Source organism: Sinohyriopsis cumingii, chromosome 3 (assembly GCF_028554795.1).
Source record: "Sinohyriopsis cumingii isolate HCF-2022 chromosome 3, ASM2855479v2, whole genome shotgun sequence".
Taxonomy (NCBI): domain Eukaryota; kingdom Metazoa; phylum Mollusca; class Bivalvia; order Unionida; family Unionidae; genus Sinohyriopsis; species Sinohyriopsis cumingii.
The window spans coordinates 101,979,637-101,994,903 of NC_142963.1; the positions used below are offsets into that span (position 1 = coordinate 101,979,637).

At 33.8% G+C, this 15,267-nt stretch overlaps 1 protein-coding gene across 3 annotated transcripts in view; it reads right to left on the minus strand.

The window, feature by feature from the left end:
- Positions 1-861: 861 nt before the first annotated feature.
- Positions 862-15,267, minus strand: part of LOC149803411 (protein transport protein Sec31A-like) — a 78,103-nt gene continuing 63,697 nt past the window's right edge. For all 3 annotated transcript variants that reach the window (XM_089953111.1, XM_089953112.1, XM_089953110.1), the window contains 2 exons: positions 12,559-12,630; positions 862-9,792 (listed from right to left, as the gene is read on the minus strand). In XM_089953111.1, coding sequence (XP_089809237.1) covers positions 9,598-9,792; positions 12,559-12,630 — 267 coding nt within the window. In that variant the 3' untranslated portion in view covers positions 862-9,597. The remainder of the gene's footprint in view (positions 9,793-12,558; positions 12,631-15,267) is intronic.

A 15,267-nucleotide genomic window follows, 5' to 3' on the forward strand; every position in this document is an offset into this window, starting at 1 on the left:
TAGTTTCCATATATGACAGCATTTTCTTTCAATACTTGTACCAGACAGACACGTTTCAAATAGTATTTCTTGCAACACTTTTACCAGATGGACATGTTTCAACAGACAGTTGTTGTTGTTGTAGGGTTTAATGCCATTTTTCAGCACATGATAGGCTATACATGGCGGCCAGTATTAATGGTGGAGGAAGAACCCGGGAAAACCCCGGAAAGAACAACCAACCCACGAGAAGCTACTGGCAAGCTTTCTCACACACCCACATTGGCTGAATCCGTGACTCGAACCCACGCAGACAGAGGTGAGATGGCAGTGATCCGTAACGGAGAGCGCTTTAGACCACTTGGGGCCCCTTCAACAGACAGTATTTCTTGCAACACTTGTACCTGACATGTTTCAAATAGACAATATATCTTGCAAAACTTGTACCAGATAGACATTTCATATGGACAGTATTTCTTGCAAAACTTGTACCAGACAGACGTGTTTCAAAATGGACAGTATTTCTTGCAACACTGTACCAAAAGAACATGTACCGGATGGAAATGTTTCTGACAGACAGTATCACATGCAATGAATTTATTTATTTTTAAGGATATAAATTTTCAGGGTTTTAGGCAAAACAAAATTGTGTGTATTCATTTGATTTTGGAGTACAGTACTTTCAACAGAAAAATATTTGTTTATAAAGTATTTAAAATCACAGCATGCAGCAAGCATGAAATACTTTAAAATTTATACCTCACATTTTCAAAATTGACAGTAATACTGACACGTCTCTTTTTATTGATTGTAAACTGAGTAGTATAATTCAATATCTCTTCAACAAAACAGAAACAGTTTAAAAGGATAAGAAAGATCATGTAAGTTAGATACATTTATCAATCATAAGTCCATTTGTCTTGCACATTGTCTTTATGCAGTAGACACAATTAACAAACACTGCAGCTTTCTAAAGAAGCACAAGTGTCCATATACAATCATTTGAGGTGATGTGGTAAACAATTAAAAAGGCATTTTTGTTAATGTGCATACGAATTAAGTCAATATACATTACATTATGTACAGAAACAGAACTATACGGTCTGATGTTGAAAAATGAAAAACTTTCAGAGGTTAAAAGAACACACAATACACTGAGCACATACTTTTACATTACAATTGATTAGTATCTCCAATTAACCAATTTGCCAACTGAAAGAGAAAACAGACTTGAGTCTAAGATTAACTATTTACATGTACTGCAATTTTATCTTATAAAATTTGCAACATTAAAATGATGACACTGAAAGCTTGTTTAAGGTGTGGTAACACTCCCAACCTCCATTTTCTTGGTCTGTCGAGATGTGGAGTAGGGGCAGAATATAACATAACCATGATAATATTGATGGATTTTTTAATTCTCAGAATTTGGACATTACAAGGGAATCTATCTATGTGTCCATCATTTAAATCTGACTCGTACCCCAAACACTCGCTTATAAGTCTATTCCATCTGCAAACAGCATAGACTCTGATCTACTGGTGAATAATGTGCCAGCAGATCATGGTCTATGCTGCTTGTTCTACTGATAACTCCTAATAAACCTGCATAGACTCTGATCTGCTGGCACATTATGTGATTGCAAACTGGGTCTAGGCAGCTTGTGATTAAATTTGACTTGCAAGCGAGTACATATGGTGTATGTTAAACCTACTGTATTCACAAGCTATTCTATTTTCACTAATCTTTCTGCAAAATGAAGGACTAGTTACAAGTTTTCTAAATAAGATAATAACACAAGAAGTGGCAGATGCTTAAATTCAACAGCTGCTACTGTTTCACACTGATAGATTGTAAACGTTTAGAGCTGTGAATAAAGGTTGGTATACAGTAATCTGAACAATGTACAAAGTCATAAATTATGACACGTTTAAAACATTCCAGACGATCATACACTCCCCTCATAATGTCTTTTTTTCTGTGGCATATTTGTTGCTGAGGTAAATACCATTCAAATTCACCATATTTTAATCTGTGATAATGTTCTCAGTTCGTTTCAACACAAGTTCAACAAACCTTCCAAGATATTTCAAATTTTCATCACTGGGTTTGGAAGTTGTAGATTCTGCCCTGGAAATACAAGCCTCCACATCTGATATAATGCCAATCAGAAATGAACTTTCAAAAGAAAAGTATATTCTGATTAGTTGGTAACATTATTTTTTAACAAACTCACAAATCTAAAATGAATGATTTGCAAGGCTGTCTAAATGTCTCAAGCTAATTAAGCTGTTATGCTTAACTACATTAATACTACTTTCATTTAGTAAAATTTCTTTATTCAAGAAAATTATGTACATTAATAACACTTTCTTTTTGCAAATTTTTATTTAAGAAAATCTTTCTTTTCACAAATATTTATTTATTCAAGAAAATTAAGTAGATAGTAATTATATTTTTCTTAATAAACTCTGCACTCACAAAACTTACCACAGACAAGAGTCCCTTGAAGGGTACATAAAATTATTCAGGAATTTAAGATAATACCATTCCTCTTGTTAAATGCATAGTGTTGAAACCATTTCTGATATTCTTCAGAGACAAGATTTTCAAATTAGCTGTCGTGGTGGACATATTGGATGTCAGATTAGCATCCTTTTCATTTAGAACAAAGTAGACATCATAAGTCTTCTTTTTTGAAAAAGTGACACTGATTAAGCCAAATGTTTCTGGAGAAATTCGTTCTTCAAATTATGAATCCACCAAGAGCTATTTGGATAAAATCAGTGAAATTAACATAGGCAGGTGGAATTCCATGGAGTACTGTACAACTGAGACAAAACTGATTGTGTTACACGATACCCATCAACACAATGGCTGTGAAAACAAATTAACATAAACATGATTTAAGAAACTGAAAGAACAACTTTGCTATTCTGTGTGAACAAACAGGAAATCACATACCAAAACAGTATTCACTAGAAAATTCAACTTGCCAAAGTGCTTTCATCATGTAAATATGATTAAAGCAACAATAAAAAAATGCATGGGTGACCGCAGCCATATTTGAACCAGTGGTTCGATCTCACATGAGAAATGTGAAGATAGAGCAGAAGTTGTTACTGTTACTACTGGACAACTGCCCTTATCCACCCACAAGCAGAGAGCCTGGTTAGTAGGAATGAAATGACATACAAAGTCAACTTCATCCAAAAGAAAACCGCTTGAAGAATTCAGCGGCTGGACAATGGTATCATTTCTATAACTACTGATGAGAACTAATAATAGTATTGTTTTTAATGGAGTAACAACATTCCAACATTCACAGGTAATAAGGACCTTTTTCCATTATCTGTACTTCTATGGTTTATCTTCACAAAAAACACTCTCTGAGTATGTAATGTATTCACCTTGTCTATTTGTTGGAAGATATTGACCTACACTGCAATTCTGATAACAATCAGTCAAAGCTAATGCACTCTGAAGACTTTGTTGTTGTTGTTCTAGGGTTTAACGCCATTTTTCAGCACAAGATAGGCTATACATGGCAGCCAGTATAACTGGTGGAGGAAGAACCCTGAAAAACCCAGGGAAGAACCACCAGCCCATGAGAAGCTACTTGCATGCTTTCCCACGTACCCACACTAGCCGAGCCTTGGACTCGAACCCATGCAGACAGAGGTGAGATGGCAGTGATCCGGAACGGTGAGTGCTTTAGACCACTCTGCCACTCGGGGCCAATTGAAGACTTTGCTAGCATTTCTGTATTAAAAAGTACTGCAAGAATAACATATGTTATCACAGCAGTGAAAAGGATTTTGTGTTCAACTGAATGGAGATTATACATTTCTCCATGGATCATCTATTACCAAGTGTATATATAGTACACCAGCTAAATGCTTGGTGACGCAGCTCAAAGTGAACAAACAATCATAACTTTAATGAAATTTCTTCAAGTCATTATTTCATCACACATGACATTTTAGTATTCTATTGTTTATTTATGATCAAGAAAGGTGATGTAATGGTCAATAAAGGTTATGTAATGTTTAAGAAAGGTAATAAAATACCAGTGGCAGCAATAATTTTAAACATGTCAAACTTTTACTTAGAAAATACATATGGTACATATTTTTTTTAACTAGTGGAAAGTGATATACCTTGTCAGATTATCCTTAATGAACTAGAGCAAAAAGTCAACAAACAATACTCACAATACTATGTATTAACTATTACAGGTAAACTGTCACATTTAAAAAACAAAAACACCAAAAGACTATAAAAATAATCAGAATAATATAAAAATGTTCATAAATGATTGATAATATCAGATTAGAAATATTTATTATGCTCTAGAACTTACATGCTCACACTGTATTCAATATCCTCATTCTTCATCCATTCAAATCTCATCTTAGTGCAAAAACTCTTTCATTTTAATCAGTGCTTGAAATGTAACAAATCTTTAGGTATGGAACTTTTTCTTGGAAAAATGGTGATCTCATTACATCAAGGCTACAAAAACAAACATATTCTACTATCTGAAAATCTAACATATTGCAAACGTTTATAAAGAGAGGTTAAAAGCTAAAATCTTGCTCCAATATTTTAAGGGCTGTTCCATTAAAACATTATTGGGACACAGGATAAGTACCTTCAATGTGGAATAGTTACCCACAAATGCAATTTAGATTTTGAATAAATTTCATATGGACTCTGAATAATCAGAGTACATTAGCATACTTATTAAAAAAAGCTTTCCTTACATGGGTACAATGTAAGCTTTAAATGAAGCAACTCTAAGAGAAATTTTTTTCCAGCAAAAAAAAGCAAGTATTTTTTAGATAATGCTTAAAGAATCAAATTGAAACATTTTATGCACAAATGATGTTGCATGTCCCAAAGTTATGTTTCAACATGAATTTCATGTCCAACTTAATATGAAATATAAATGTGCTCATTAACAAAAAACACCTAACAATCTCCTATTTTGCAATATATGAATTCCTTGGCCTAAACAAAAATATAAATAAATTTTTATTAAAAAAAAAATTAAAAAAAATTATCCAAGGTATGATAGATGGATGGATGAAAAAGGGTCACACTACATTAACCCTCCACATCTGTGGCAGAGAATAAAGAAAATCACCACAAAATCACTTGTCCACTTTTTTTAACCACATGTTAAAAAGCTGAATCTAAGCAAGTCATTGTCCTTGTCTATTTTATAAAAAGGTCTATAGTAAAAGTCATACAGGTCATCTAATCACATTTACTCATCTTAAATTAAATAATACAATGTTTTAAAATTCAATATTTTGTTTAACCAAAGTTGATTCAATTCTGATCATTGAATTCTGTGCAACTTAACTATCATCAAGAAACTTCAGATGAAAATTATTGCATGCAAAAGACTTTTACAAAATTGTGGCCAGATACTAAAGTGGGTCAAGAAAAGAGCACATCACATCTAATCATCACAACATACGGTAGTAAGAATTTGCTTATCAACACATAGCTTACATTGTGACATCACAGTGTACAACATTCAATCCAGATTGTACTGGTCACACCTGTAGTTTGATCTCATCCAAAAATGTAGAATATTTAAGCATTGATTTTACTGCATGTACTTATCAGGGCATGTAAATAATTACCTTCAAAAAAATATGGATGTATGAGGATCCAAATAGAGTGAATACTTGCCATTAAAGATATATATAATCCAATTCTAAAAAATGACACCCCATTACTTAAATAATCAGTGTTTAATGGTTAAATGACCAAGATGAATTGAACTATAATCAATATCATGCATTATACCAAATTTGGTTGAAATCCAATAATAATCAAAAGATTTATTGGGTGAACAAAGAACATGGGTACATCAATTGGACCATACCTCTGCTGAACAATGATGCAGAACATTGACAACTCAGATAAGGTCAAGTCAATATAAAATTGCATTTAAAATTTGATATAAATTGAATATCAACTAAGGGAACTATGGGCCAGAAAGGAAAGTGGGTGAGTGTAACAATCAAGGGTTATAGCTCTGCTGAAGAAAATATAGAACAATGACACATAAAATTAGTCCAGGTTTCATCAACATCAAACTCTATTCCAACTATAATTCAATGAGTTCTTGGGCAGAAACAAAAGTGGGAAGGATGAAAAGCTAGAATGATGGAAGCAAGACAGGCTCAATTTATTACCCCCCATTTTCTACAAGAAATGCAACATCTGAAAACAATACAAACAGGGCAATAACCAATATGACAATGGAATGTTGACACCCAAACAAATGGAAGATTCAGCATTATAAAACTATAAAACAAATTAGACTGATATAATGGTAATAATATAATTGTTTGGAGATCATAAAGTGGGTATTGGACAACCAAATTTTGTTTAATAATCCCTCGTGAAGTTATCCTTCAAAAAGCAAAGTGTAAAGGACCATTGGACAGATTGATGGTTACAGGGACCATTGGGCAGATTGACGGTTACATCCAGGAGATGGCTCCAGCCAACTTCACATAGCATGGCAATAACCAATTGTTCTGACTTTGGGAGTTACTGAGTTGTACATGGCTTTGGAAATTACTCATTCAAATGGCATAATGTGAGACATCACTTATCAATATCAGGTTCTATTTGTACCAATGTTTTTCCAAGTTTCTCTTCACATAGCGGTCATTATTATTATTACTTTTACTCCAAACTTAAGTTTCAGTAGATCATATTTCTTGATCTGGTGCTTCAATTTCAAAATAAATTTAAAGCCTTGTCAGTGAAATCCTGGTCTAGACTTGCTCATTATCCCCTATCACAGCTTTAACTAAATATTTTCTACCTAGTCTCTGGTATGCCACAATAAATTGGTGCAGTTAACCTTGTATGTATACTAGGTATTGTAAAAAAGTGGTCTTATTAGTACAGACTTTAATTGTACATAAGTTAAAATTGAGAAATCCACTGGTTCATTTTCCATCATATACTGATTATACTGATTATGTATGGAATTCAATGAATCAAATATTAACTAACAAATGCAGCGGAAAAACTGGATAACAAAGAAAAGAACATTTGATTTTGACAGCACTAGAAATAGAATATTTGAAAATAAAATTAATGGAGCAAGCGCAGACTAAGCTGCCAAGAGAAGAATTCACCCAACTTACTCTAATGGAGAATTTTTTTATATTTCCATCAGCTGATATTGACAGTCAATTTCAGATCTGTTCTAACATTTCCGCCGATGAATAAATCAAGAGTAAAGAGTATAAAAAAAAGAAAAAAAGTAAGAGACAATCACTGGATTATTAATGTGAGAATCCATGTAAATGCAATTTACAGTACCAGCACCTGCATCAATAATTAAAGTTATACCTGAATTCCAATAAACTGTAAATTTGCAATGATTTCCATGGAATTATATTTTTATTAATGGATTACAAATGACAAAAGAACCAACACTTAAAAGCAAATCACTTTTATACATTTGTGAAAGAGCTTTTTATTTCTTTACGTTGCATGAAAGTCATTATCATTATGTCAATATCTTAATGAGAACAAATTTTGCTAATTTTCAGCCATAACAAATGAATACCAAGCAAAACACTAAAAAATTCTTCAAAGTCACACCTTCTAAAAGTCATTTAAATATTGTTGTTGAGTCTCAGGGACTGATAAGGCTCATGTTGCTCAAGGTGATCCTGCCACTTGTCGGGATTACATAGGTTCTTGGAGCAATGGATAATGGGCTAGATATGCAACATTAATGTAAAAACTCTATAAAGAGTTCAATATCCAAAATGTGTACAAAATGGACATTTGTGTACTGTATATATTTTTGCTTATAAGATAAGTCCAAGTACAAAAAGCACAGACCCTGATCTGCCATTGAATAACGTGTCAGCGGATTTTGGTCTATGCAGATTGTTAGGAGATCTCAGTAGAACAAATACACCCAGATTTACTGGAACATTATATAATAGCAGATCAGGGTCTATGTTGTTTGCAGATGGGTTTGACCTGTATGAGAGTATACAGAGTAACTCATTTATACAATGAATCATAACCAATTTATAAATACTTATTTTATTTACTTGAAAACTAATGAGCACACATTAGATTCATGTAACAATTACCATTTTCCTTGCAAGATTCGAGTTCACTTAGATAACAAATAAATATCAAGACAGAGACAAGGCTGTACATACATGATGCAAAAATGTGGCCTGATATAAAGACTTTCCATTTCCCTAGAATTACTAAAGCAGAAACTGTAGACGCATGCACAAGATATTTTAAACTCTTAAAATGTTTACATTTTCAGTAAAAAGAATAATACGCACAGAACTGTACATCTCTAACACTCATGTAACATATACAACACTGTCAAGAATACATTTATAGGGCATTTTATTCTACATTAATTTAATGTAAAATGATTGTGCTCACAAAATTATATCTTTTTCCCAACAATCATGATTAATTATATATTACATTACAATCTCATCTGAACTTGTACAGAAAACAAAAATGAATTATATAACAAAAGTTGCAGGAAAAAATACAGACAATAATGATTCAATGGGAAGAAGCAAGGAAATTCGAACTTTAATGTACAAAGGCTTTCATTTTGTATTTTTGTGGGTTTTATGCCATTTTTCAGCACGTGATAAGCTATATACAGAAGCCAGTATATCTGCTGAGGACAATCTGGGGAAAAAGACTGTGAAGAACCACCAATCCATGGGAAGCTACGGGCAAGTTTTTTCACACGCCCATGATGGCTGAGTTCAAGACTCGAACCCACAAGGACAGATGTGTGATATCTATGATCTGTAAAGGAGATTGTCTTGAACCACTTGGCCACCTGGGGCTTCCAAAGGCTTTGGACAGACAGGACAAATGAAATGGATTAAGAGTTACTTTTGAAAAATAAATCATAAAAAATTCAACAGTTATATTATTAATAATGACGACTGTCCCAACAACTTTTCCTCCAATTAACATTGTTAACTGTGTATAGCAGGGAGAAAAAGAGCAATGGACAGTCAATTAAAAAAAAATGAATTTAAGAAATAACAAATATTGAAGGCAAAGCAAATCATGTAAATGGCCTTGACATAGTTGACAGATACAATAATTGGTAATAGCTGATGTTTAAATTTTCAAGTGTTTAAATGAATATCAAAGAAACTATCATTTTTTTTAAAAAAAAATCGACATTTATGAAATGACTATTATTAACTGTCTGCTACTTTCACACGATTGATTCACGAGGTATAAATCAAACCAATTTGCCCTGACAAATTAAATTCAATAATAAGCTGATCGTTGCTTGCATGTCAAGCCTGTCCGCAAGCTTTAGGTGAATCGATGCTGTACACATGCACATACCAAGTAAATGTATTTGAGAAAAAGGCACCAAACTGATCGCTACTGTCAAGCTTCTGCCAAGACAGGGTTGACAAAAACCTAGTGTCTTTATACTGTGAATGTATTTTTTTGCTACATGAAAGTACCAAGTTTGCATGTTTACAGACAATCACTTTCAGGTGAAAACCGGCTTTTGAAAATAAATAAAAACTACACGTCAATATTCATCATTGAGCTTGGACATAGACCTGCATTTGCATGGCTGACTGAATGAGCATCTTTAGTCCTGGCATAAAATTGCTGATCTCAGAGAAATTGCTTTGGCTAACCATGTGGGTGTATACGCCAAGTCCACTGTTGTAATCATACTGTTGAATTGCCTGCACTATTTGATGGAGCCCTAAAATAACATTCTGTGACAACTGAAATAAAACAGGAAAAATAGGAAAATGGTTTTTATTAAATTGTCAAAATAATTAGCTATTGCTTTTGAAATAAAAATTCCTTTGAATAAAATTATCAATTATTACACCTTTTAAAATATTTCATAAGAATGCAGGTGAAAATTTTGCAATTATATATATATAGAGAGAGAGAGAGAGAGAGAGAGAGAGAGAGAGAGAATGTGTATGTTTGTGCAGTAAAATTTGTGCTAATAGTAACCTTTACATAGAAGTCACCTGGTCGCAATGGACTTTCTAATTTCTCCCCAGTAAATCTTCTATATAAATGTCATGTGTGTGATGGTCACCTCCATTCAACAATCAGGTGTTTCTAAATCAAACAATAGTTTCTCCCAGCCTTAAGTGCTCACTGTAACAAATCTACAGTGACCATTCTATGTACACTAAACTTTTGCCTCATCAGGAAGGCATTGCTCAGATAATGGAACATATGTGAAAACATTTCTGATCTCAATCTATACTCCAGTCACACTGTCAAATGTAACTCAAAGGTGTAAATGTGTCACATTCAAAAGCAAGACAATTTTCATCATCAGGGTAGAGGGTCAAAACTGTTCATTTACTGAATGAAAAGAAAATTAAAGTAGTTCTCTTATCACAGCAACAATATGAAAAGTCACCTTTTCTGCCTGAGTGATAAGTATAATTTGATGTCATCATCTGTTTGCCTGTGAATTAATGCTATCTCTGATGAAAAAGTTTATCTTTGAGAAGGGATAGGACTTGCATCTGTTTTTCATTATGGTCAGGGGTCACTCAATATTTAAAATTTATCAGTAAAGTCAGGCAAAGTTTTGGTTCACATAATAGATATTCAACTTTTCTATTAATACCCTATTCATCATGGGTCTCTTCTATCAGCTGACTGTTGTTGCACCTTTGAGAACTGAACAAAGTACTAATACTAATAAGGATATTCAGTGCATGGTATTTGTTCAAAAACCAATTTTATAAAGGTGAACCTGTGAACAAAGCCAGTTTTTTCCTCCCCATGTGTGGATGTTATTGACAGGTTTGACTGTGTATAATAGACATCAAGTCTTGCTAGATTAAAGCATCTAAACTTTTAAAACAAAAAACATCAGCTAAAGTTTTTGATACTCTGTAGTAGCATAGATAAAAAAGAGATTGCAATTTACACTTGTCTTGGAACATACTGATTGTTTCTGTCACACGAAATTAATGCCTATCAATATCGTTTTAATCCAATGTAATGAACAAATTTGTTGGAGCTGAGTGCCACAATGGACAATTTTTTCAATGGTACTGTTTAATACAACTGTACATTAAATTTGAATCAGCATACACCTGTTCATAACGGACAGAAGAAATCATTCTCAGCACTACTAGATTTACCAGATACTGTATCCATCTATCCCATAATTTAGTACAAGGGCTGTTCCATTTCAAAGATATAAGGTACCTAGGGAAGGCAGTGTATTTTACAAGTATATGCCAGGGTGCTCACATTATTCAAATTCATATGAAAATAAAACAAAAATCTAAACTGTACCTATGGGTGACTGCCTTCCCATGTAACTTTTGCTGAAATAACCAACTGGTACAATAAGGTATTTATGACAGTTGTGACCAAAATTACCTTCTATCTTTGCCTAAGAAGCCACAACAAATTTGAAGTATATATACTTCATGGCTTTTAGTGTGTATTCTTTGAATTATTCTTAATATTTTCAATTGAAATAGTATAATAATCAATTACTTTTGCTAAATAAACATATATGATTAAAATCTGGGCACCAAAACAAGTCTGGTTGTTGATAATTATTGTAATTTTTATTTTTATTATTTATGACAAGGTTTAAAGTTTTTAAATTTAGGTTTCTTTCAGTTTTTTAAAGCTTTGTTTGAGGTTTCTAAGGTCAAAAAAAGATTTGAAGTTTTTGAAGAATTTCAGGTCTACATCTAACCCTGTTGTCTTTTTCTCAGTTTATAAGGCTGTCTATAATTTCTATCACCTTCATTAATCAGCAAGTCGGTTGATGTCTGTAATAACATTATGTCAAAGTATCTTGCAATTGTTTCAATAAAGTCTTTCTGAGATCCTTTTTAAATCATTTTAATATGATGTCCCTGCAAGCTCTCAAAGATGACCTACAGTCTTTGTAACTTGATTCGTAGAGCTCACAAAGTACATACTAACTGAAAAACATTACTTAAACCAATTGTAACCATACAAAATGACCCCCCCCCCCAATCAAATCTGACTGATCACAGTTACAGAACAATAATTGATTACAAAAATATCTGCATGTAGAAATAACTGATATCCTTTCAAACAGGACAAAAGCATACAAATAAACTGTTTTTCGTCGCGCGTGTGTGTGTGCGTGTGTGTGTGTGTGTGTGTAGGTGGTAGTGATGTTATAACTTAACCACTATTTTAATTCATTAATTTTCACTGGAATTAATGCTGGGCACAAACTGACATTATTATTGGTATCTAAATTCAGTGAATTTGAGAGTGGTCCTATTGTTTCATGCAACTTAAAAGGAGTCATACCATTTCATACCATGTCTATTGGCTCTTCAAATTCATGGCCTGTAGCAGCAATGAAATCCATAGAAAGGAAACTCCATGAAAAACAGTGAATTCATAGTAATATGTGTGTGCATGTGTGTGTGTGTAAGGTTAAAGATACTTCCAACCATAACAGGAATAATTTTTGCAGAGCTGAGAATAAAATGTTATAATTTTGTACTTACAGAATTATTTCGAAGTCTGTCATATAAAATTTCAAGTTTTTTGTTTACATCTTCCAGCTTCCTCTTGGCTTGCTGAAAAGCAAATCATCATTGGGTTATACTTTCCTCTGCAATGCAAATGTAAGAATAATGTCCTGGAACTAAGCTGAATCATACTGTTGCTTTCTACTCAAGAATTTGAAAGTAGTCTCCAACTTTACAGTTCTATCAAAATCAGTCCAGTTCTTCTTCCATATGTATGCAAAAACTTCTGTATTGACCCTAGTCACAACCTGGCCCTGGAAGAACTGAACTATCTAAGCATGCTAACTGACTCCAGGCTAAAGATTTCGAGATCAGAACAACTGTTCCTTTAAGGGATGGCCACCCTTCTGACCAAAAAGAATTTCTAGGAATTCAAAATAAGATTGTTTCTTCCTTTTAACTGCTTAGTGTTGAAATCATCTAACATTCTTCAACAATAACAAGATTTTCAAATTAGCTGATGTGGTGGACACCATTTTCATTTTGGACCAGCAAGACATAAGAAGTCTTTCTGTTCTGGAGAAGTAAAGATATACAGATTTTCAAGATGACTGCTATGGTGGCCATATTTTATATCATATGGCACCTTTTCCATTAAATACTAAGAAGACAATTAATTTTTTGATGAAAGCACAACATTCATATGTAACCAGCCATCTAGAATAAGTAGCCATAACAGAGATTTTCAAGATGGCCATCATATTGGAAGTCAGATCCACACCATTATCTTTGAACAACCAGTTGTAAAAAAGTCCTTCCATGAAAAACCCATGCTGATATGACTAATAAGTCAAAAACAGTGATCAGATTTTGAAGATGACCACTTTGATGTCCATATGGGATGCAACAGATTCACTTTTTCTCTTAGGACCAAGCAGACATTATAAAAAGTGGTTTAGTGAAAACCCCATGTTGATGTGGCCATCCATTTAGGACAAATTGTGATAAGATTTTCAAGATATCCACAGTGTTGGCCACATTAGATGTACAAGCAGCTTGTTTTTCATTTAGGACCAACATCAGATGAAGTCTTCTGGTAAAAACCACATGGCAATATTACTTTTCGTTCAGAAAGAGTAGCTGAAAGATTTTCAAGATGGCCATTGTGACAGCTGTACTGGACATTAGAACAACACCATTTTCATCTGGGACCAATTAGACAGCATAAAAAGTCTTTTAGTGTAAACCCCATGTTGATACAATCATCCATTTACGAGGATAAGCCATAACAAGAATTATTTCAAGATGGTCAATGTGATGGACATATTGGATGTCCTATCTGCACCATTTTCATTCTGGACCAACTAGAGCATGAAATGAACTTGTGTGCAAAGTTTCATGACAACCTTCCTGGAAGTTTCAAAGTGGCAGCAATAACAAAACTTGTGCTGATGGATGGAGGGATGAAAGACAACAGACAATGGATGATGGATGGACAACAGATAACAGATCATCCCTAATGCTCTTCTGCACCATGACAAGTGCAGCTAAAAGCAACTCAAAATTGTAAAAAAATAAAATAATATTATTTTAGCTTTAATTTTACTTGACAATTATTCTGACATTCTGAAGCTATAGATAGATTTATAAAAAAAACAGCACACTGAATTCGACACATCTACATTATCTGTGCTTTGTAATTTTGGCCATAATCTCCAAAGCATTATGATGAGTTATTTCTCTTCTTCCCTGCCAACAGTCATCTGTATAGAGCAGTACAAAAGCCATTCTACCCCACCCATCCCAATTTCCTATATAAATGTCTTGTGTGTAATGGTAACCTGCCTTCTGCAGTCAGCAGTATGGTGTTTCCTAAGCAATAGTGGTTTTTGTCTGATTTAAGTAGTCATTGGAGCATGTCAACAGTGAAAGTTCACATATTAAATTTGTTTGATCAGCAAGGCATTATTTAGATAATGGCATACCATGTGAATTGATGTGTAAACAGTTAATATCTCACTTGTAAACACTGTAATCCTGCCACACTGTCAATCTTACCCAAAGGAATCAATAAGTTGGGTTCGAAAGCAAGGTTTGTAATCCTTACTGATAATTATCAAAGCAATTCATTTGCTGGATAGTGGATAAAGTAGTAGTGTAGTTACAGCAGTTGTTTTGGGTTTAACGCTGTATCTCACTGTAAGATAAGGCTAGACATAGCAGCCAGTATAATTGGCGGAAGGGGGGGGGGAGGGGGAGAAAATCCCAGCACAAACCACTGACCCGTGGGAAGCTACCGACAAGCTTTCTCACATAACCACACTGGTCAAGCCTGAGACAGAAACACATGCAGACTGAGGTGAGATGTCAGTAATCAGTAAAGACAAGCGGGTTTAGACTAAAAGCCCATCCAGGGTCCCCTGTAGTTGCAGCAGCAATGGGAGGTGGAACAACTCAGATCTGAGGGATTTTTGAATGTAAGCAAAGATATTAAGGCCGATTTTGAGACTGCTAATCTGGAGAATAAGAGATCAGCCACACGACAAGTTTGAAAGCAAGGCAGTTTTTATCATTAGGTAGAGGATCAAAGCAAATTATTTCCTTGATGGTGGAAAATGGAGTCAAATTATTGAAGCTGGAATGGATGTCACTGTTTTCTGCCAGTGTTAGATATAGTTCAATATTCTTCATCTACTTGCCTGTAAATTATAGCTATCTCTGATGAAGAAAGATATTCTTTGACAT